Source organism: Colossoma macropomum, unplaced genomic scaffold, assembly GCF_904425465.1.
Source record: "Colossoma macropomum unplaced genomic scaffold, Colossoma_macropomum, whole genome shotgun sequence".
Lineage (NCBI taxonomy): Eukaryota > Metazoa > Chordata > Actinopteri > Characiformes > Serrasalmidae > Colossoma > Colossoma macropomum.
Window position 1 is genome coordinate 30,921,299 of NW_023494786.1, and position 25,515 is coordinate 30,946,813.

The 25,515-nt window shown below is 38.6% G+C and overlaps 1 protein-coding gene across 1 annotated transcript in view; it reads left to right on the forward strand.

Moving 5' to 3' along the window:
- The first annotated feature begins 847 nt into the window (after window positions 1-847).
- Window positions 848-25,515, forward strand: part of pla2g4aa (phospholipase A2, group IVAa (cytosolic, calcium-dependent)) — a 48,844-nt gene continuing 24,176 nt past the window's right edge. Inside the window, 10 exon segments of the mRNA XM_036565316.1 lie at window positions 848-976; window positions 3,478-3,600; window positions 5,751-5,832; window positions 5,953-6,101; window positions 7,250-7,363; window positions 15,469-15,506; window positions 15,641-15,785; window positions 15,924-16,060; window positions 17,844-18,066; window positions 25,318-25,432. Coding sequence (XP_036421209.1) covers window positions 3,568-3,600; window positions 5,751-5,832; window positions 5,953-6,101; window positions 7,250-7,363; window positions 15,469-15,506; window positions 15,641-15,785; window positions 15,924-16,060; window positions 17,844-18,066; window positions 25,318-25,432 — 1,036 coding nt within the window. The 5' untranslated portion in view covers window positions 848-976; window positions 3,478-3,567.

Genomic DNA, 25,515 nt, shown 5'->3' on the forward strand with positions numbered 1-25,515 from the left:
TTCGGTTAGCTGTGTTGCTCTGTCTGAGCAGGAAGAAAAGTCCCTGGTGAATTTTAAGATTTTATACATTTTTATCAATTTATCATCTTCTCATCATACGATATAAATAAAAGCACAACTACTGAAGAATATTACACTGCATTAGTGACATATTACAATGCTCATTCAGTGTACAGTGGAAGTCTGTAGGTTGTTGTTTTGTGCCACATCACAATTCAGGTGCTTAAAGGGGAACTCAACTGATTTTTCAAAAAAATCTGCATAATTAAATGGTTAAGACATAAACAGAGTCATTCAGAGTGGTTTGGTGTGAAACACTCTGTTCTAGAGAAACTTACTGAGTCAGAACTGTTCACAGTGGTGGTGATAGGAACCAGACGTCCACCTCTAAAAGCTCCCTCACAGAAAGTTACTACATGAAATGGTTATGAATTCACTGCCTGATGACTGAGACACTGTTTTATAGTAAGATTTTGGCCTAAAATGTATTTTAACCCATTTATTTTCATTCATTCATGGCAGAGGGATACATGCAGGGCATTGTGAGGCAAACAGTTCACAAAGAAAACTTCTTTTTTCCAGATTTTCCACTATTTTACTATTCAACACAATACATATAAAACTCAGAAGACTCGTGTAGGTTCACTGGTGGATTTGGATAGTAAATAAAATGGCTATATTTGTGTTGTAGACATGGTGACCCCTGGTTCCTATCACCACCATGTCTATAACCACTCTGAATGAGTCTGTTAACTAAATTTTGAAAAATCTGTGGAATTCCCCTTTCATAAAATTGTCATAATATTGATTAGACTGGTTTTGTCTAACCCGAGTCTGACTGGTGTTTTGAGGGCGGAGTGATGAGGGAGGAGTTTGAGTCAGGAGAGTTTTTTCATCTCTGCCTCTCTCCAGTTTGTCAGAGAGTTTGGAGAGGAATGTGCTGCGCTGGTGGTCATGTTCTTATCCTTCGGTAAAGGTAAGGTTTCTAGGGCTTTTTATCATCTAAACTGGGCCAAAACTGTCGCGTATAACCACCAGGAACTGTGAACGTTGTTGTAAGTAGGATAATATATCCAGAAAACGACTAACATCAGCCTGAGTCGTTCGAATTTCCCGGTCCACCTTAAACGGTGCCTCAGTTACATTCTTGCGCCCGTACAGAACAAAACGACTCCGCTGCACAGTACAGGCGCTGCGGCACCATTTAAGGTGGAACGGAGAATTAGAATAAAACGCCATTTTCAACCTCAAAACATTAGTCTGTCTTGGTAAACTATACCTGAAATATTCCCAAAATGAAGTTATAGAGCTTTTCTAGTTGACTTTGGTCCGCTGGTGACCTGAAAAGCCCCCATATCTTGGAGAAGTTATGGTTAATGAGCTTTGTTTAGCTGTTTTGTTAGCTTTTTTTCTGTTTTTGCTCCTTTTTGCTGCTCTATAAGTCACTGTCTGCTCCAGGCTCTCTGAGTTCCGCACTGAGAGCTGAACATGCAGCGGCTTTATTCACAGTAGCTCCCTCTGCCTGTAGTGGAACACACTGACAGGCAAACAGCAGCTGAATTGGCTGTGTTCAAATATGTACATCATTTCCACACGAATATACTGATATACTACTAATACTAGTATAATATACTAATAACATAGTTATTGCCAAAAGCACACACTTAAAAATGTGGTTCTGTAGTCAAAACAATGACTGTGAGCTCCATTTAGGACCATGTCATTCTTAAATAGATCTTTGCATGGTGAAATGGTTCTTCAGATTGATGGAGAATGTGTTGTATGGTTCTATATAGCACTGGAAGGGGTTCTGCTTTTGTTACAGTGCCAGGCTTGTCTTGTTTTAGAACCTACTTACAAAAAGGTTCTGTATAGAACACACTATATACAACACACTCTCCTTCAATCTGAAGAATCATTTCACCATGCAAAGAGCCTTTGAAGCATGCAAATGGTTCTATATAGAACTCATGGTTCTGAATAGAACCACTGCCTTTACTAAAGAACCCTTGAAGAACCATCTTTTTTAAAAATGTGACATGAACAAGGTTGAAATGAAACCTCAGCAGTAACTGCAGTCAGTTTATTTACTTTTGTTGAGGATAGTGTTAATATTGAAAACAGACATTTAACTCAAAATATGGTCTTTTATTTTATTCACTTTTGGTGATGGTTATATATATGGCTGGGAAATATGACAGTATTTATTGATGATATTACATCACAATATGCTTCTCTGAGTGACTTGGAGACATCAGTACTTAAAAACGCTACCCAACTGCATGTTTAACTACAAGGAGAACCTCATTAGTCCTGTTTGACTGGATTTAGTGCAGCTCAGTGTCTGAAATGTTGAATACAAATCATTATAGAGACAGTTTTTGAATTATTTTTTTAAATGTGGCACTATTTTGTCTTTTCCAACTGATCAAATATCAGATAAAATATGTATAGTGGCACATTGTGTATCGTGAAAATGTCTTAAAGTACTAACATGTTACACTTTTCTCAGTTTTATATGTATATTCTAATTTGGGACGCACCGGTCATTAAATATTTACAGCCAAATCGGCTGATTTTTGGCCAGTTCTTATTAGGTTATTAAATATTTTTTACCCGAAGCTCACACTATGTGGGTTTGATGAACGAAGATCACATTTGCATTACTTTCTTTTATTAAGTATTACATGGGAAGTAAAAGGCTAGAGGTGGGCAATATGGCGCTTTACAATTATCATGATAAATTTTGTTATCATGATAATCAGTATGCCTTTCTCAGCATAACAGCTGCATGATTCATTTCAAAGAGAGATGCAATGTGTGGGACACGCATTAAAAATCCGTTTTAACTGACATAATTAAAGTGTTACATGGAAAGAAAAAGGCTAGAGGTGGGCGATGTGATGATATTTTACAATTACATGCAATAAATTTTTTTTTAATGGTTGTTTTTAAGTTTTTATATGTGAAAATGTCTTTAAATATCATAATATGATGTTTTTTTATCATATCACCCACCTGTATAAGTGGTGATTTTGTGTTAAGCACAATGAGTCATATATAATGATGCTATGAGATTTGGTTCAGGTCTAGCATAGAGAGCTCATGCTTTTACCAGCCTCACATTATTTCCCTTATAAAATTGCAACACAGATCGGACAAAATCTAAATAATAAATTGCCAATCTTGTGTTTGGAGCAAATATTTCTGATTCTGATTGTGTGTCCTCAATTATAGTCTAAATAAATTCAAGACAAAAGCAAAAAAGTCTGTTCATTATAAACTGCACCTTTGAATAAAGTGAATTCTAAGCATTGCTTTCCAGTGTCGTTGCTGATAACAGCTGAACTGTGGGTGCCTTTTCTGTGATCTGAAATGACCTGTTCGATTCACGTGTTGTGCTACGTTGTGTGATTTTTCTGTGAGTATTTCCTCTTCCCCTACTGATTGTATGATTTTCTCTTTTCTCCCTTATAGAGCTGACAGATGCTTCCCAGGACAAACAGAGGGGGGCTTTTTTGACCCCTAAATGTGTTTCCTCGCTGTGATTATTCCATTACTGACACAATGTCTGCCATAGACCCCTATCAGTACATTATAGTAAGTCCTGGCATTTGTCTTGTGGTCTGATCATTACTTCAACTGCGTCAGTGACTCTCATTGTGGCTGATTTCACTGGAAACGTTCATTTGAGGTCAAATGGCATCCAGCCTGACTCAGAAGTGCAATAAGTATTTGCATCGTATCCGGTTATTTCTTTGGAGTGCATCAGCATTAACCAGCACTGCTGGATCTCACATAGCGACACAGTTTCCTACGTAATCATGCTAAATTTCCTGGGATCGGTTTGCATGTGAAAAACCCTGATGGTCATTCATACATATTTCTTTGGAGTGAGTTGCTTTAAAGTGCTTGCAGTGCACATGCTTGTCCAAGGACATGGGGCCATACACGTGTCCCATATTTATTAGATATACGAAAGTATATACGTGTAATAATATATACAGTCATATGCAAAGGTTTAAATACCCCCAGTGAAATGACTAAGTGAAAATAAGTTAACACATCCTCTATTGAAAACACACTTATCTATGGCATTTTCTGTTTTATTTTTTCCCAATATGTTAAATTCAGCAAATAAACAGTAATTGGGTTTTAAAATGTGCAGAAGTGTGTTCTCTGTAGAGGATGTGTTAATCCCTTAAATGGCCAGGGCTCACCGGCAGGCCCACAGTTTTATTACACACTTCTGTAACCTAAGAATTACTCAGCCAGTTTGCATTGAAACCCCTTAGTCTTAGTATGTAATAAGCCTGGGATTTAAAGGGTTAAACTTACTTTCACTTAGAAAATCAACAAAACATTTGACCTGGGGTGCCCAAACTTCTGCATTTGAGTGTTTATACATACATACGTAAGTAGTACATGTGGTACGACGACGTTTTAGGGCCACTTTTAATAAAAATTAAAAATAGTAGACTTCGAGAATAAAGTTGTAATATTTAAAGAAAAAGGTTGTAAAGTTACAAGAACTAACTTGTAATATTTGGAGGATAACTATAGAGGGGCTTCCATAACCCGTTGGGGTCTCGGTTGCTGTACTGGCGCCGGAGCTCCACTCACTCCTGTCTCTCTGTGGATCATTTTGATCATCATTCTCACTGTCTGTGAAACTCCATGCCCTCTTTGAATGGGGGGAGATGTAGCCCCCCGATAGCCGTGTAGACGACCCTGCCTGCGATTCTCCTTCAACAACACAGACAGACAGTTTCCTCCGAGTTCGTCTGGCTCTTTATTCTAGATAAACTCAGTTTCCTGCTCAGCCGTTTCAGCCGGTTCTTATACTAATAACAGGCTGGTGCTGATGAGCAGGAGAGACAGGGAGACTGAGTGTTTCTTTATGGGTGAATCGATATGAAAGTAGAACTTTAACTCCTCACCGCCCCTCATTTAACACGAGGAGGTGCTGCCTTCACTTCGCAAAGTCTTTGGCCACAATATTGCGATCTTTCCTGTATTAATGCCACTTTAATGTCGTAATTCTACGACTTTTTAAAAAAAATATTACGCCTTTATTCTCGAAATATTACAACTTTTTCTTGAAATATTCTGACTTTATTTTCGAAGTCTGCTACTTTTATTTTCATTAACAGTGGCCCTAAAATGCCATCATACATGTAGTAATAATATGCCCTGTATGTATTACATATATGTAAGTACCTATGTATGTAATAATATGTAATAATAATTGCAGTGTATGTATATATATATGACTACATGTAAAAATAATGATGTCTCCCATATGTATTACATATATGTATACACTTAAATGTAATAATAATGATGTCTCCCTTATTATTATGTAGTGATATGCCCTATATGTGATTATCTGTAATTATAATATATCCCGTAAGTATTATATATCTGTAACCACAATGCAATATTAATATGCCACAATCATTTTCTAAACTTAATTCTACTTCTAACCTTAATTTAAACCTCAAGTAAAAAACTAAAACTAATAAATAGTTTTATTCTTTCAGTTTTAAAAACTGAGGCACTTGACCTTCTCATTGTCTTATTTTACTCACGTTTTTTTCTGGTTTTCGTTAAAAGTCACTAAATCGTATGAAATCGATCCATACAAACGTGCATGCCCAATGTTCACCCATAATGCTCCTGTCCTCTGGCGCGTATGAGAATGTCCCTTGCATTCATTTATCATCAGTGTGTTTGTTTTGTGTTGCCAGGTAGAGCACCAGTATTCTCATAAGTTCAGAGTGACTGTGGCAAGAGCGGAGAATGTCACTAAAGGAGCGCTCGGGGACCTGCGTGAGTGCAGACATCTGTTTTTTGTTATGTTCATATTTTACTGACGTGTATCAGCATGTTACTCAGCATTGTTTGTGTGTGTGTGTGTGTGTGTGTGTGTGTGTGTGTGTGTGCGTACAGTGGACACGCCGGACCCATATGTGGAGCTCTCAATCCCAACAGCTCCAGAGTCGAGAAAACGAACACGGCACATAGACAACGACATCAACCCGAAATGGAACGAAACGTTCGACTTCCTGCTGGACCCCCAACAGGAGAATGTGCTGGAGGTGGGCAGTTCATACTCAGACCATCACATAATGAGGAACAGTGGCTTCTCATGTCGTCCAAGATGTTACCTTGTCTGACTTTTGACATAATTTTGTCACTAATAATGATTTTAAGGAGCTCAAAAATTCTTATAACTAGTGATATTGGTGGATATACAGTGGTGGTGATAGGAACCAGACGTCCACCTCTGAAAGCTCCCTCACAGAGAGTTATTACATGAAATGGTTATGAATTCACTGCCTGATGTCTGAGACACTGTTTTACAATATTTTGGCCTAAAACATAATTTTTTAAATGCGTTCATGGTGGAGAGGTACATGCAGGGTGTTGTGAGGCAAAATAGTCCCAAAGAAAACTGATCACTATTTTACCATCTTCAACATTACATATAAAATAATCACTGGTGCTTTTGGATAGTAATAAAATGTCTTTTATGCTGTTTACTGCTGTACCATTGCAGTAATAAGCTGTGATTAAAATACATAGTAATTTAGAATGTATTGTAGATATAAAACAAGCCATTTATAAATAACTTTATGTTTTAACCTTAAAATATGGCCTTAAAACAGCTCAGTATTATGAATTCTCAAACTGGAGTTTCTTTAGCAGCAATTTTTGTGTTGTTTATTCAAAACAGCATCACATTCCTGAATGAGGTCTTCTCATTTTTTTGTTTTCTTACTGTAATACTAATCTGTTCTTTATTTAAAGAGACATTATAATATATGTATTTTTCTATATATATACCCTCTCAGAAAAATGGTACTAAACTGTCACTGGGGCAGTACCCCTCTTGTCACTGGGGTGGGACCCTCAAGGGTACATCTCAGTACCTTTAGTCAGGGAACAAAACTGTACCGTAATCCATTGAAATCATATTTTCTAAGTTGTATTGACTCCACACTCGACAAATATGTACTTTTACATTATGAAAAACTTATTTAAGGTTCACAACTGGACCTTAAAACCACTGTTGTACCTTTGAGGGCACATTCACACTGTTTGTACCTTGATGAACGAAAAATGTACCTGAACAGAACCTTTATTTCTAACAGCGTATAATACTCATTGACTTGTATATCATGTGGCTTGGCAGTCCTTCCTGTATGGTGTTTAACACATTCTCACTATTTTTGTCTCCTCTCAGATGACATTAATGGATGCTAACTATGTGATGGATGAAACTCTGGGCACGGCTACTTATTCCATCAACAAACTCAAAATAGGGCAGCCAGAGACTGTAGCCATGTCTATTGGCAAGGTAAGCTGGAGAGCATTCAAAACATGTGGAGCTGCGAGGCTAATATAATAAAAGTGTGACATAGACTGTCATTAGAGACCAAACGTGTTCTGGCAGAGCAGTTATGTTTAGAGAAAGGAGAAAGTTGTGTAAAATAGATTTTCTGGTGAACCGGTCCTTTACAAACAGTTATAAGTGCATTGTAAGCATCTATAATTTACTCATTTACTCTCAACCTGCACAATCTACTGTCTCTCTTTTCACAGTTTGTCTCCTTCCTGTGAAACAGTTTCTGGGTGATAAGTATAGTTTATTGCAAGAAACAATGCAGATTTCCCCTCTTATCCTTTGCTGCTTGCTCAAAATATGCTGAAGAATATTAGGTCAGGTTATTCATGAGCTTTTTAATGTAGTTTTTTTTGCAGCTCCGATATTTTTCTGGGTTGTAAACGCCTCGTCTCTCAACAATATAGGCCATCTCGCTGCACAGTGGCACAGAACAGCCTGTCCTAAAATTCTTCAGCATAGTTTCGGCAGCAAACAAAGGATTAAAGAATCGGTCTGCAGTTTAACAGCCACCGCTCTGCTCTGTTCTGCTCACAGGCCCAGCAGGAAACTTTATAATTCATTATCACGCTCATAAATGAGCTTTCTGTACTACAAGCTTCACAGAGGGGAGAGAAACTGTGAAAACGCAGGGGCAGAAGAGGGTTTGTGCAAGTTCTTGATGCATAATATGTTTTTAACACTTCACTTTTAACACTTCAGACAGTTTTTAAAGTTGAGACCCTCTTGTAACGGACTTAACAGTAGCCTAGCAGGCACTCGTATCGTTTCTGCAGCACGAGCTGCTGCTCATGATGGCAGGTGTGAGCAGTTAGAGATTAGCAATGTAATGCATTTGAGAACTTAGCCTTGATAGATGTGTTCAGGCATCCGTGGGGTGATTGGTTAAATAAAATTTTCCATCTTTTGGCACTAGTAGAGAAAAACATGAAAGTGACTGAGCGCTTGTATCCCTGCCAAATCCATCCGTATCCATTCCTGACCAGTCTATGAATACCTCCATTTATACAGTCATATGCAAAAGTTTGGGTTTGATTTCCTAGTCTGAACATAATTAACACCTCCTCTACAGAGAACACTCTAATGCACATTTTAATCCACAATTACTGTGGATTATATTTGCTGAATTTAAAGCTACACTGTGTAAGTTTTTGGGAATTTGGAGACCTCTCTGGTGGAAACGTGTAATTGCATGCAACGTGCGGAAGAACATTTTGTAGTGTGGGTTTTACTTTGCCCCCCTCCCCGAGTGGATGAATCTGAGGATGGCAAGAGAATTCAAGGAGAACTCAGTCAAAACTTGGCGAAAGACGTGTCTCTGAGGATGTGAGTGAATTATCTACTATTGTCATCAGATCTTCATCAGCATAGTGTTGATTTTGAGATCGTTCGAGACCTAAACATCGAGCCGGACCTTCTTTTTGAGCTGGTGCATGTGACGTTAATAAGTAAGGATGAATAATATGATGTGAAAAACTCCCAACACGACACCTCTATTCAATTTCAACCCAAAAATGTCACATGGTACAGCTTTAACATAGTGGGAAAAAATAAACTAAAAATAAAATGTGACCAGTGTAAAAGTTATAGCACATTTTCAATTTTTATGTTTTATTCTTTTCACAGAAAATACAACATTGAGCTCAGACAGCTCAGAGCAAGCTGCCTTCAAAACAACTTGAAACACAAATCATTTTTGATAACATTAAGCTATTAACGTAAAATTGTCATGATGTTTCGGTTTGCACAGCATTCATTAAAAACAAAAAAAAACAGGACATGCACTCTACGTTTACAGAGCTAACACAGGTGACTTGCATTTGTCATAATTACAGGTGAAACCACCGTAAACAAGAACAAAGAAACATGACTTGGCTTGTAGAGGAAAAAGAGCACAAGATAATAATAAGATTTCGCACAACCACAAAAATGAAACATTTCCCTCATCCCAGGTCGAGTAAATATATCTCTGTTAAAGGGATTTACGTATGCTGCTTGGTTAATGTATGGATTACTTCACATCAGAGGAAGATCAAGTGAACTGTGCACTTGGATATGTGAACACAGAACTGCGATTTGTTGGGGACACCATTTTAATCCAGCCAGTATTTCATAAAGAGGAAGCATTCTTTGTCTCTGTCTGAGTTTTTCTACTTTAGAACTGAAAAAATAGGCTACTGGAACACCGTTCAATGCAACATTAATATGTTCCATTGGGCGAGTGAAACATATTATATAAATATGCCAGATATGTTTCATCTGAGGGGTTTAGACTTGAAGAAAGATTGTTCTTATTTATTTATTTGGTTGTTTGTTTCTTTTCTCCTTCTAAATAAGTCATTTGAGTGGCAGTGTTAGATCTTATTGGAAATTGAGCACTAAAATCTGCAGGAAAACATCATATTTACACTGGTTCCCTGTGGAGGATGTGTTCACTTATTTTCAAAACATGTCATTTGACTGGATACATTTGCATATGACTGTAATTTGAGATGCTTTAAGCCTTGCGATGTGAACCAGTCCAAATGAAAAGCATGCAATGTCTTTGAAAAAAATAAACTGTGGTGCAAACTTTAGCAAACAAACCAGGTGTGAAAACAGACAAGTTATAGTGGCCTACCATCACTGGCGGTTCTAGGTTCTTCTCTTTTTTTAGGTGGGGCCATATTAGGGCCACAGTTCCTCTTCAAGGGCCAAATAAATGCCTTCATTTATTTAGAGCTCTGTAATTACTCACAACGTCTATATAATATATTCGTATATATTATTCACATAATACACATATATTACTCATTACTCAGCAGACAAGGTCAACTTTAATCATGAGGCTAACTATTTCACAACTACCAAATACAGACATGCAAACACTTAAGCAGTGAAAAATGGGACAAGTTCGGAAACCAACCCCCTGTACAGGGTCCAGAGGCTTGGCATATTTAGTTTAGATATTTTTATTTATTTTAAATGAAAATGCATTATGGAGCATTCATATAGGAAAACAGGTAATTGCTGTAGAACAGAGGGAACCAATCATGGTCCTGGAGATCCACCACCTTGGAGAATTTAGATCCAGCACTCCTGTGTCGAATTTTCTGATGCCTCCGAAGGCATCTATTGATTGGATCAGGTGTTATGTAAGGGCAGGACCAGGACTGGGTACCCTTGAAAGATAAAGACTGTAGAAAGATTCACTGAATTCAACAACTGTGGCAATTGAAGTCATGTCAAAAACTGCACTGCTTTCCAGGTACAGGGTGATTCAACAAGATTCATCCGATTTCAAAATGATTTATTTCACTTAAATCATTACAGATCAATGCAGTAAACTGTAAATGGTTTAAGTGAGAATAAAATTTATTATGTAATTTTACAAGGTCTCAGTATGAACCTCCTCCAGCTGTACAGACAACATCAACACCATAGTCAGATTCATCCCATACTGGATTGAGCATGTCGGGTGTCGCTGCACTCACGGCTCTTTCAGTGCGATTTCGGAGGTCATCCAGTGTTGTGGAACCAACGACAAATGCTCTGAGCTGTTAGAGGTTCATTGCCGACAAAAATCACGCTGCACAGTTATGACGGATTCACTCTTATTGAAGTGGAGAATGCAGAACGCTTTCTGCTCAGGGGTCTCATCTCCTCTCAGACTGAAGGGAGCCGTCTTCCACTGACAGTCAGAAACTCTATGACCCCCTCTTTCAATTGGTATGTGATTGGTTCCTAGGCGCCCCACGGTTGTAAAAATATGGTGCTTTGAAATCGGATGAATCTTTTTGAATCACACTGTATTTTGAAATATTTATTAACCTTTTGCTTGCCATACCAATACCAGTACGTATGAAATTTAGCAAACATGACCTTTTAAGAGCCCTCCTCAACAGTTATTATAAATAGAGGCCACTCCAAAAGATCACTGTCATTTGTGTATCTGCTGAAAGGCCTTTACTGGCACCATAAGATGTGAAGTGCTTGGACCCCTATGATCGCCACTTGCGATGTAATTTGCATTCACATAGCTCTCATAGGGAGCACAATCCCAGAAATCAATGTGTTCTACGTCAATTTCAGACTAAAACGAAGTGGTAACTGACTGTCTTGGTTGTAATGATCATTTATTCACAGTAGCCTTTTGGCACTCACCATTCAAAAGCTGTCAAAGAGAGATATGAAAATGTGAAAATGAAACTAACTGTTCAACAAACTTCTCTTGTACAGAAGAGCTTTTTAGCTGTACCATTAAAGCACGGATTTCCAGTAACTTTAGCTCATTTAATATTATCCATCAGCACTTCTGAAACTCTTTTAATCTACACAAATCATGTGAGCAGCATGTTCACCATTCAAATCCAGAGGTTTCACTGAAAAGTGATGAGTTTGTCAGTGATGTCACTGGAGTGTCAGGAGTGGGGGCACTTAAGGGGCCAATCAGATTTCTTATGAGCCCAGTGGCCCTGTGGCCCCACCCCTAGATCCACCCCGCCTACCATACACTAACGATTTTGAAAGAATGGCTCGACCAAACATGCTAATATGGCTAAATATTGGAAATAGGTGGCCACAAAAGTTAGCATGACCTTCTTTGCAGAATGCTGATTGGTGGATGTTCACCTCTGTTTGTTGTTAGCAGTATTACTCTTTTGAGCCTTTATTTGAGCCCCTGAGCGACGGCTGCCTGAGTCGCCACACGGGAGCCACCACAGCTGCTAGAGTCACCAGAGCTCCATCTCTGTTGGTTGATCTGCACCATTTTGACCACCATGGAGTTTCATGCTGTACTAAGCTGTGAACCTCACCTGCATGAACTGACCCTCCTGATGATGCTGCATAAACTCAAACTATCTAATTCACCATTGCTCCGCCTGTTTGTCCTGTTTGTATTCTAATATTTTATATTAATGCTGTTTGCTATCCGGTGTCGACCAGAGGAGGATGGGTTCCCTTTCTGAGTCTTGGTTCCTCTCAAGGTTTCTTCCTCTTACTCTTAGGGAGTTTTTCCTTGCCACTGTCGACATTGGCGACACTCATGGGGGCTCAGACCCGGATTTTTCTGTAGGGCTGCTTTGTGACAACACCTGTTGTAAAAAGTGCTATATAAATAAACTTTAACTTGACTTGACTTTTTGTTTTGCAGCTATAATTGAAGGCTGTGTCACCAGAAACATTTTGGTTGCGTAGACTTCCAGCATTTGTTTATGATCTTAGCCTTTTAGCTCCAGTACAAAACTAAAGATGCAAACTTCAGACGCCGAACATGTCTTGACTGATTGATTGACAGAAAACTGTATGAGTCACTTCTTTAATGCAAAACTACAAATTCCACCTCATTACTTTAAAATAGAGAAGAATCAACAGAAATGAGCGTAGGTTCATAAGGGAGCCTCAAAGGGCGTCCCACGCTGACTTCACACAGGTTAAGTACACTTGTAAAAATGAAAAATGCTTCAAGGGTTCTTTAGTAAAGAAAATGGTTCTATATGACCCTTTAAAAGAACCTCTTGCATGATTAAAGGGTTCTTCGCATCATGTTAGGGTTCTTTGCATGGTGAAATGGTTCTTCAGATTGATGGAGAATGTACTGTAGATGGTTCTATATAGAACCTTTATGAAAACGGTTCTATATAGCACCAAAAATCGTTCTTCTTTTGTGTCAAGCTTGACATTGTAACAATATAAGAATCCTTTTTGGTGCTATATAGAACCATTTCCAAAAATGATGTATATAGAACCATATACAACACATTCTCTTTTAGAAAACCGTTCCATATAGCCTCAAAAAGGGTTCTTCTATTGTGTCAAGCTCGATATCATAACATCAGAAGAACCCTTTTGGTGCTATATAGAACCATTTTCAAAAATAATATATATAAAACCATTTACAACACGTTCTCCTTTTGAAAACGTTTCTGTATAACACCAAAAAGGGTTCTGTTATTGATACGATGTCAAGCTTGACACAATAGAAGAACCCTATTTGGTGCTGTATAGAACCGTTTTTAAAAAGGTTCTATATAGAACCATCTACAGCACATTCTCTATCAATCTGAAGAACGCTTTCATGATGCAAAGGGTTCTTTGAGTGTTCATGGTTCTATATAGAACCATTTTCTTTACTAAAGAACCCTTGAAGAACCATCATTTTAAAGTGTGTACTGTGTTTCAGTTTGGAGTTTTGTGAAGAACTACTGGATGATGATCGGCCCAGCCACCTACATGTAACTCTAGAAGTAAAGGGAGGTCTAGAAGCTGTTATCCTGAGATAAAGGGTTCTGCTGGTTACTGTGTTGAGGGTTTGAGCACCTTGCCAGTGAAACAAGCTCCCTGATCACACTGTCCTGGTTCATGGACGTGGGTGAATTTATATGTTCACCCTGCTGCTTATGAATAAATAACACAGTGACAAACACAGTGCAGGCTGTGGAGTCTCAAACACATGGCAAGTGACCAGTAATGGAGTGGATGGCAGGGGAAACTGCTAGAGAGGTGTTGGAGAGAATCTGGAGCATCAGCGCTTTTTGTAAAGACGATTTCTGTTATTGAGGCCAAGTTAGGAAACCTGATCTTTTGTCTTTTAGTCTGAGGGATAAAGCAGATATTCAATAAGAGTCGTGCTTTTTACAAAGAATAACAAGGCTGACTGTGGGAGTTCAGGAAGACAGCTGGCACGGGGTTAAAATCACAATGTTACCGGCTCATTTTACACCCTAAAAGATAAACAAAGAGGGCTGTTTGACTTGAAAAATGAAAATATGTTTATATTAGCCTGTTAGATGCCCAGGACCTGTCAGCAGGTCCAGACATTCGGTCCTCCCTCTGTCTGTTTTCATTCCTCAGTCACTGAGGTAAAAAAGCCTTAGGAGGTAATAAATCTCAGAATTTAAGGTTAATTGCAATTGTGTTAATTATTAATAGTGTTTTATGTTATGTTTACATTTTATACAGTTTACAAATTGATTCTGTAAGTGAAAATAAGTGAACACCTCCTCTACAGAGAATCCACTCCTACACGTTTTAATACACAATTACTGTTTATTTGCAGAGTTTAACATGTTAGAAAAAAAGTTCTGGCACGTTTTATGCACTGTGCTTTTTCAAACTTAGCGAATATACAGAAATTATCCACTAAAATTAGCATAAAAACTACATATTTCAGTGTGTTCTCTGTGGAGGATGTGTTAACTTACTTCCCCTTAGAAAATCAACAAACATATAATTTGGCCAGGGGTGCTCAAACTTTTGCATACAACTGTGATTGAATGAAAATGTGTAGAACAACTGAAAATATTATCTTACTATATTATATGGACAAAAGTATTGGGACACCTACACTTTACACCCACAGGAGCTTTTATGAATCCCATTCTAAATCCATAGGCATTAATGTGGAGTTGGTCCCCTTTGCAGCTGTAACAGCTTCCACCCTTCTGGGAAGCTTCTACAAGATTTTGTGTGTGTCTATGGGAATTTCTGTCCATTCATCCAGAAGAGCATTTGTGAGGTCAGACACTGATGTTGGATGGGAGGGTCTGGCTCCCAAATTCCATTCTAGTTCATCCCAAAGGTGTTGGATGGGGTTGAGGTCAGGGCTCTGTGAGGGCCAGTCAAGTTTTTCCGCACCAAACTCACCCAGTCAGGCCTTTATGGAGCTGCTTTGTACACTGGGACTCAGTCATGCTGGAACAGAAAAGGTTCTTCCCCAAACTGTTCCCACAGAGTTGGAAGCATTAAATTGTCCAAAATGTCTTGTTCTGCTGAAGCATTAAGATTCCCCTTCACTGGAACTAAGGGTTCTAGACCAACCCCTGGAAAAAAACCCATATCATCATCCCCCCTCCACTAAACTTTACAGTTGACACAGTGCAGTCAGGTAACGTTCTCCTAGCATTCGCCAAACCCAGACTCGTCCATCAGACTGACAGATAGAGAAGTGTGATTGGTCACTCCAAAGAATATGTTTCCACTGCTCCAGTGGCGGCGCTTTACCCCATATAATATATATATTGCTCATAGAATGCATTCATTTTTTCTCATTTTTAATTTTGTTTGTTATTTTCCACCAGACCACCAAGGTGTACCTAGAGATGTTGCTGGAAGTGTGGTAAGCACATCTTAATACCTGTATTAAAAGGACCAATGCCTTCATGAATTCACTGCCTTTGAGTTTGCAGTCACTGTACTAATATTGTTATTAAAGTTATTAACGTTATTAATATTCTCCTGTGCTTTCTGTAGTTCATCCACTGACCTGCGCTTCAGCATGGCCTTGTGTGACCAGGAGAAACTCTTCAGGGAGACACGCAGAGACAGGGTCATGCTGGGCATCAAGAAGCTGCTCAACATGGAGAACCCGCGCTTTCTGCCCAGCTCGCAAAAAGAGGTGAGCTTGAGCTCTTTAACTGGAGAACACCAGCTGCCCTTTACACTGAACGTTGAGTGGACAACTGAATTTGTACAGTACTGTATGTACAGTATATTTGTCTGGACCGTGTCTCATTGCAGCTGTCTCTGTACTCAGGTGCCCACCATAGCCATCGTGGGGTCAGGAGGCGGTTTTCGGGCCATGGTTGGCTTTTCTGGGGTCATGAAGGCTTTGTATGAGTCTGGAGTGCTGGACTGTGCGACCTACGTGGCTGGACTGTCTGGATCTACATGGTCTGTTTATTTTTATACATTTTTTATTCAATTTATCTGTATAATAAACACAAAAGAATACAAACAGCACTTTTGGCATGAAAAAAGGGGAAAGTAAGGGGCTTGTATGAAGTACTCATATGAACTTATGAACTTATACCACAAAGAAGATCATCACTACAAAGATCTAGTAATGAGCCCAAACCTGGACTGTAGTGTAAATCAACACTGATATTACAGTTGGGCTAAAAACTAACCCATCTGACAGAGAGTGGCTCTCGAGGCTCGGCCAAATATAATCATGAGAAGTCGCCCTCTCTGTTTCTTGGTTCTAAGTAGATGCAGATAGCGCTATCAGTGTTATTAGAGCGTGTAGCCCTGCAGCTCACTTCCTCTTTCTCACCACTGCGCTCTGTGCAGATGATACAGTGACATTACATAATCCTCTGTTAGGACATTTCAGACCAGACCTGACAGGGCAGAGCGCACTGCAGTTCACAGCTGCAGCGATATATACAGTAATAACACCAATAACACCAGTTCTGTTTCAGATCAATGTAGAAAACCACTCTAAAGTGATGCTCGTACTGCAGAACTTCATTAAAAATTAATCATAATTTGTAAGAAGGTGTAAAACGTCCGTTCAAATGTTGTGTTCATAATTTCAGTATTTCTTCCTCTCAGTTCATCTGAAGCTTTCGAAACCTCTGTGCTGTAGATCAGTTCATTTTTTCTGTTTCCTCCCAAATGTTTTTGTTTATGTTTGTTTGTTTGTTTCTTTTTTCTTTTTCTATTGCTTTTTTTCTTTATTGCTTTCTTTCTTTCTGTGTCGCGTTCTATCTTTCTTTTTTGCTTTCTTTCTCGCTTTCTTTAGCAATTTCTTTCTTTTTCTTTCTTTCTTTCTTTATCACTTCCTTTTTTCTCTATCACATCCTTTCTTTCTTACTTTCTTTCTTTCTTTGTCACTTTCTCTATCACGTCCTTTCTTTCTTCCGTTCTTTCTTTCTTTCTTTCATTCTTTCTCGCATTCTTTTTTCTTGCTTTCTTCTTTTCTTGCATTCTTTCTTACTTTCTTTCTTTCTTCCTGTCTTTCTTTCTTTCTTTCTTTCTTGCATTCTTTCTCACTTTCTTTCTTTGTCTTTCTTTCTCTCTTTCTTTCTTGCATTCTTTCTCACTTTCTTTTTCTTTCTGTCTTTCTTTCTCTCTTTCTTGCATTCTTTCTCACTTTCTTTCTTTCTTGCAATCTTTCTTGCTTTCTTCCTTCTTTATTGGTTTCTTTTTTTCTTCCTTTCTTTATCGGTTTCTTTCTTTATTGCTTTCTTTCTTTCTTTCTTTCTTTTGTTTGTCTGTCTTTTATTTTTTCTTTTTCCTCATTTCTTCACTTATTTTTCTTCTCTTTTCTTTCCTTCTGTCTTTCATTTATGTTCTTTCTTTCTTTCTTTCTTTCTTTCTTTCTTTCTTTCTTTCTTTTCTGTCCATTGTTTCTTTCTCTTCTTTTCTTCTTATTTTCCTTCTTACTTTCAGACAACATGCAGATCTAGTTAGAGTATATGATTTAATATTGAATATCTTCTTATTATTCCCAAAAATGTATTGAATATATATTAAATACATCCTCAACCCAAAAATACTTTCATGTCTAGTTTATAATATTTCAATCTATATGTCTATGTGGATGTATATTTCTACATCTACTTGCTATTGTTGAATAAAACACAACATTGCTAACAATTATTATCATTATTATTATTATTATTATTATTATTATTTTGTGCTGTCTGACTGGTTGGGGCTGTGTTTGCAGGTACATGTCCACTCTGTACTCTCACCCTGAGTTTCCAGCTAAAGGCCCCCGAGAGATAAACGAGGAGCTGATGAAGAGCGTGAGCAACAGTCCTCTCAAACTGCTGATGCCCCAGCACATCAAACGCTACATCAAGGCGCTGTGGAATAAGAAAGCAGCCGGACAGCCGGTCACCTTCACAGACATATTCGGGATGCTGATCGGAGAAACGCTCATTCCGGGGGTGAGAAATGCACACATGCATGTGTCCATATACACTTACAGTACCGTCCAAAAACTCACGGTTTAAAACCGTTCTGCTGGGCAGGAAGTCTGTTTGTGCTTGTAAAAACACCAAACACCATTAGAATGAATGGAAATAAGCATAAATACAGTAACAAGTATTTAAATGATTAGAAGATGGCTAGCATAAGATTTGCAAAATGTTACATATCTAGGATATACATCTCTGTCCAAAAACATGTATCTCTGTTTTTGTTGATTTTTATTTTCAAAAATCATTTGAATATGTTCACATTGTCTGAAAATTTCATCATGAATGGTCCAAACAGAAATGCTCCACAGGTACTTGGAAAAAACCTCTTTACTTCAACTTACAGGAAAAGTTAAGCCTGTTTTGGCCTGTAAAGTCACTATGTTGGAGATACCTGTTTTTCTTTGGACAGTGTCGGTACACTACAGATCCGTGGACTGTGCTTGTGTGGAAGCTTTTAAATACAAAGACTGCTTTGTATTCTGTCAGTCTGTGAACGATACACAAAATGCAAATGACGTTGCGCTGCTGCCTGGATACCATTCATGTGAATATGAAAAATATCATTAGAAAGAAGGTGCTGACCTTTGTATCCTGCTGCTTTTGCAGGTAGACTCTGTTCTCTTAGTTTGCTGGAATTTTTTGCCAGAAACAAAAAAAAATGTTTTTGTGCGATGTGGATATTTTTGATTTTGAGTTCAGTTCAGTAAGATTCAGAAAGTTCACTGTTTCTGTTGAATGTAGAAACTTCTGTTTAGTTCACTGAGCTGGACAGTGTCGACACTTCCATAAATCACATACACCACAGACATTAATCATCAGAGAACAGACAGCTGCCTTAATAAATCTGCAAGTATTGCAGTTTGTGGCGTATTCTGGGATTTAGTTCATGGATTGCTGCTAAGCTGGAATGAACCATCGTTTAAAGTAGGATTTATAGACCGTGGGGGTTTGAGGTGAAGCGAAGCTGCGCAAGCTGGGAAGAGTTATAAAGAGGGTGGAGGGGACTGTCCAGGATCCTTCCTGCAGCTCTGCTGACAGCTGGGCTGGACTGTGTGGGTCTTCCTTGTAGTCGGTTTGGCTCTTTTGCTTCATTTGTTATTGTAAGGTGGTTGCAGGCAAGCGCTTATTATTAATTTCTTTTATCAGAGTAAAAATAAAAGGCCATTTAAATGTGAAGAATATTCCTATTTATGAGTTTGCATGTTTAAAATAATAGTTTGTGACATACAAAATAAAAATCTACAAATCTTTGACATGATTAGATTCTTTACAGTTCAAATAAAGGCAACAACAGCACTGACAAATCGCATTATTAAGACGGAATTCACAATTTTTAAAAGACGTCTGTATAGTTAAGTGTTTGAGATGTAAGCAGAGTCATTCAGAGTGGTTTGGTGTGAAATGGTTGGTTGTAGAGACTCAGATTTCTTTACAGTGGTGGTGATAGGAACCAGGGGTCGCCATGACTACAACATAAATATAGCCATTTTATTTACTGTTTAAAACCACCAGTGAACCTACACGAGTCTTCTGAGTTTATATGGAAGGTTGATGATGGTAAAATAGTGATAAATCTGAAAAAATAAGTTTTCTTTGGGGACTATTTTGCCGTACAACATCCGACATGTACCTCTCCACCATGAATGCATTTTGAAAAAAACATATTTTAGGCCAAAATGATTTTAAACCTGTCATAAAACAGTGTCTCAGACATCAGGCAGTGAATTTATAACCGCTTCATGTAGTAACTTTCTGTGAGGGAGCTTTTAGAGGTGGACGTCTGGTTCCTATCACCACCACTGTGAACAATTCTGACTCTGTAAGTTTCTCTAAAACAGAGCGTTTCACACCAAACCACTCTGAACGACTTTGTTTACGTCTTAAAGATGTAAACAACTGCATTTAATTATGCTGAAATTTTTGAAAATCTGTGGAATTCCCTATTTACAGAGAAGTAATAGTGACTTTCTTGCCTTAAAGGGTTAAAGTCAACATGAATTGGAAATAATAACACATTCTCCTTCTGGATTGTGGCATATTAGTGAGTGAAACAGTATCAGGGAGGGTCTCTGAACTAGCTGAGTGTTTCTTTCAATGATAGATGGGGGCTGTGGAAATGGGGGGAGTGAAGCATCACATATCTAATTTTTTTTGTCTTTTTAGTGATGTGATATGATGAATCACGCTTAATATGACCAGGGGCGTGAACTAAAATAGGTCAACTCTGATACCAAATTGGCTTTAAAGCAAGAAAGCTTTCAGTGGGAGACTTGCAGGGAATTTCAGGCGTGAAACCTTGTAATTCTGAGCTTTTCCTCGCAGGCAGAGATGTTAAACCACTTTAAAATAAACTGAGATCTCACTAGCTGAGACCCAAACTGCTTGTTGAGGGTGCTTGCAAACATAATCGTTTAAATTTTAATTGTTTTAGAAGCAAATATGTACCGACATCAACTTAGAACTTCACAGTCTTGTTCTGTAAAGTGCAGAAGAGGTTCTTTACAATAGCAAAACACTTTTTAGTGAGCCAAAAGTATGTGGACACTCCTCCTTATTATTGAGCTCAGGTGTTTCAGCCACACCCATTGCTAACAGGTTTACAGAATCAAGCAGATAGCCATGCAATTTCCATAGACAAACACTGGTAGTAGACTGGGTCGTACTGAAGAACGACTTTACACGTGGCTCTGTCATAAGATTCCTTTGCCACAAGTCAGTTTGTGAAATTTCTGCCCTGCTAGATTTCCACAGTCAACTGTAAGTGCTATTATTGTGAAATGAAAGTGTCAGAGAGCAACAACAGCTCAGCCACAAAGCGGTAGACGATGCAGACTCACAGAGTGGTGCCGCTGAGTGCTGAAGACCTCTGTCACCTGACTCACTACAAAGTTCTAAACCACCTCGAGAAGCAACATCAGCACAAGAACTGAGTGTCGGGAGCTTCATGAAATGGGTTTCCATGACCAAGTAGCTGCACACAAGCCTAAGATCACTATGCGCAATGCCAAGAGTCGGCTGGAGGGGTGTAAAGCACGCCGCTACTGGACTCAGCAGTGGAAACGTGTTCTCTGGAGTGATGGCTCTCACTTCACTATCTTACAGTCTGATGGATGAATCTGAGCTTGGTGGATGCCAGGAGAACGTTACCTACCGGAATGCATAATGCTGACAGTAAAGTTTGGTGGAGGAGGGATGATGAGCTGGGGCTGTTTTTCAGGGTTTGGGCTCCTTAGTTCCAGTGAAGGGTGATGTTAGTGCTACAGCACACAAAGACCTTTCAGACAACCATATGGTTCCAGCTTTGTGGCAGCAGTTTGAAGAAGACCCTTTTACTATTCCAGCATAACTGAGACCCTCTGTACAAAGTGAGCTCCATAAAGACATGGCTTGATGAGTTTGGTGTGGAGGAACTCCAGTGGCCGGCACAGAGCCCTGACTTCAACCCCACTGAGCACCTTTGGGATAAATTGGAACGTCGATTGTGAACCAGGCCCTCTCGTCCAACATCAGTATCTGACCTCACAAATGCTCTTTATAGTGAATGAGCACAAATTCCCAAAGACACACTTCAAAATCTTGTGGAAAGCTTCCCAGAAGAGTGGAGGCTGTTATAGCCGCAAAGGAGGACCAACTCCGCATTAATGCCCATGATTTTGGAATGAGATGTACAACAAGCTCATATAGGCATGATTATGTTAAGCTGTCCACATATTTTTGGCCATATAGTGTATATAGAACCATTGTTTTCAGTCATAGAGACCCAATTAACTATGCCAACAGCTGTCTGTCCATTCAAATGGTTCTTTGAGTTGTCATGTTTCTATATGTAACTCTTAATGAACTACTTTCTAAAGGCTTGAATCGTACAGATTACTTGAAGGGGTCTAATTTCAGGTGTGTTCAAGCTTGTTCTGTATATTTAAGGCAGGTCAGCTCAGCTCTGTGACCCTAAAAAGCCTTCAAAATATTCCTTTTTTGTTTTTCTCATGTTCAACTGTGGGTGGCTTTCATTTAAGCTGCCAGTGTTCCTCCACTCAGTGCATATTTGCTTCATGACAGCTACATTTTGGCATAACTACGGCTGTAAGGCTGTTAAGTCTTTTGTTTCCAACTTCTGAGCCTTTTTCTTTATCAGTACCACATCATATTAGTTAGATTAGTGTTTGTACTGTTTATAATCTCATTTTATTGATACAGATTTCTGAGCCTCCTGTTGGAAGTGAAATAGTGTGTGGCATTTTCTCTCAGGCATGTTGACATTAATGAGGCACGCCCATGATCTCAGCGCATAAAACCTCCTGACAGGCCTGCAGGAAGGCTGTGTTCTCTGTATGTTTAATTAGAGTTAGAAAAACATTGTGCGTTCCTTTACAAAATGGTAGAGGTTAACTGCAGTATTTTCAAAGGCCGTATCTCTCAGTGCTGCTGCCCACAGTGTTATGTTTCCTGGCGTTTAACACTCAAACCCTGGTACAATTCAAAGTGCGCTTATCGCTGCTGCCCACTAAAGGAAACTCTGTATCTCCAAAACTAAAACATGCTTTTCTCTGCTCAGACGGCTCCTCCAGGAAACTTAGAGGGACAAGTTTTTGTTTTTGTACAGACATAAATAAAGAAGAGACAGTAAAATGAAAAGCCGGTTCTCTAGCTATGGGAAAAATGTGGACCCTTTGGAACTGGATTTACGAGGCGGAGGTGTTCGACTGTTTTCTTGTGTGTGTGTGTGTGTGTGTGTGTGTATGTATATGTTTGTTTCAATACATTGTCCGGGCGATGAAGACTAGAAAAACAAAGCTATCCTCCATGTTTTGTTTTTTCTTTTTGGACCAGAGATTAGGTTTAGGGTTAAGCCTAGATAACTCTTATTAGGTATAGATACTTACATATTGCCACGGTCAAAATACAACCAAATCTCCAAAATGGTAACTTTACAGGAGAAGGAAAAAACATTCTTAACTGGTAAAATAAGTTAATTTAACAAGATGTTTTTCCAGGTGATTTAGACCATTTCTGTTGGTCTGTTTATTATGAGAAGAAGGCAAAGTAGAGTTTTAAACTTATGGCAAAAAATGAAAAAGATATAAGGGTCTTACACTACAGCAACTATATACATACATATATATATATTTATGCTCACAGGGCAAAAAATTAGTCACACTCTTGGGTCAAAGTTCATCCAGATTTTGTGGATGCCTTCCCGGGTGTCTTACTCGTTGTTCCAAGTAGTCCCACAGATTTTCAAGAGGATTCAAATCTGTGGATTTCACAGACCATCACAGAGCTCCTCCAGCTTGAACCACACCTTGCTCATGGTCCTCACTGGAGGCTTCCTGAGGTCTACGACGAACATGACGCCAAGCATCATTCACATACAGGCAGGAACCAGATTCGTCTGAGCAGATAACACGTTTCCAGTCATGAACAGTCATGAACAGTCCAGTTTTTGTGTGCGCAAAAATCCTCTTGCGTGCCGCTCTGCTCCATATGTTCATGGTGTTCTTTCAGAAATTGGTTGTGAAGAACCTGCATTGATTTCTAGAAGCAATTCTTGACTGGAAGCAAGCTGCAAAACACGCCGGCTGTCCTTGTCCATCAGTTTCATCTTTCGGCCACAATTCTGATGAGAATTTCCTGTAGACTGTGATTTTTGCCACTGCTGGTCGACCCGTATAACCGAACGCTTCCATACACCTGCAAATTCAGCTACTTTCTTCACACTGTGGCCTTGGCATGCCCGGATGCAATCACTCCTTTTTGCCAATCATTAACATCTGCTTTATGACCCATTTTCCATACATTGAACGACACATTTCCTGCACTATACCACCTCTTCTCAATCTATGAATCCTGTCGCACACCCTTATTTATATAGCACTTATTCAAAGATGCAGCTCAGAATGCTTTACAGTACAAAATAAAAACAACACAGAAAGAAGAGACAAAAAGATAATTGATAAATAAAACAAACACATTAAAAAATCAAGCAAATAAAGACAATAACAGAAAAGCGGCTATGTCAATAATAATTAAAAATTAAAATGCACAAGATCAAGGAACAATGATAGACAAGGATAGATCACTCAATCCAAGGGGCATAAAAATAAAAGAATGAAGCCATTTAGAAAAGAAATAAAAGCACATAAAAGAATAAACAATTTATAGAGTCATAATTAAAAGAACAGATTAAATAAATGTACAAATAGTAAAAGCATATTGTTTTTGATTAAAGAGCCGTGTTTTAAGTTGTCATTTATAAATTCTCCCTGTCCCGCCTCTCTACGACTTTTTGTATACTGTTCCACAGTTTGGGCTCGTAGTAGACGAAGGCTGCTTCCCTGGTTTTATTTTAGAGGGGGGGGTGTTTGGAATGTCTGACAGACTGGCTGTGGAGGACCTGAGGGTTTATGTAGCAACATAAAACCACTGGGACTAAAACGACTGCTAAACTGTTAATCAATTCTGAATGGTACAGGGAGCCAGTGCAGTGTAGCTAGAACTGGAATAATGTGTTCTCTCTTCCCGGTTTTGGTTAAAAGTCTGGTAGCTGTCAGTTCTGAATCAGCTGTAGTTTCTCAGTTGACTTCTGTTCAATTAATGAGCTTCTCTGCATCCTGTTGAGTAAAAAACGGATGTGTTTGGCAATATTTCATTGGCGGAAGAAGGCTGTTTGGTCACTTTGCTAATGTGTGATTTAAGACTGCAGTCAGAGTCTGAAATTACACCCAAAACTTGATACTAAATACATTTAGAAATATTCTAGTTTCAAGAGAAATGAAATGTGGAGACACTATTGAAAGATTTTTTAAATGTTTTATATATATATATATATATATATATGTACATACATAATATTTTTATGTTACATTCAGCAAATAAGCAGTAATTGTGCATTAACACGTGCAGAAGACCAAAAACATGGATTTTGACAAGGATGCCAAAATTTTTGCATACGACTGTACATACACTATATATAGTGCATACTATACTATATATATATGTATATATACATTATAACACTATAAGTTCTTACACACACACACACACACCACACACACACACACACACACACATATATATATATATATATATATATATATATATATATATATTAATATGGGACATTGGTATTGCTTATAGGTATTTAATTTATGTATATGTGATACTGCGTAATTCATCTGTGACATTACATATTTTGTGTGTTTGCGTATGTTTTTACAGCGGATGGACACAAAATTGAGCTCCATGCAGGAGAAGATTAAGGAAGGTCAGAGCCCCCTGCCTCTCTTCACCTGCCTTCACGTCAAACCCAGAGTTTCTGAGCTCATGTTTGCCGGTAAGTATGTCACTCTGAGAAAGCACACTGCAAACTAAGCCTTTATTCTCTGTATTACCTTCATTCAGGCATTCGTTATTACA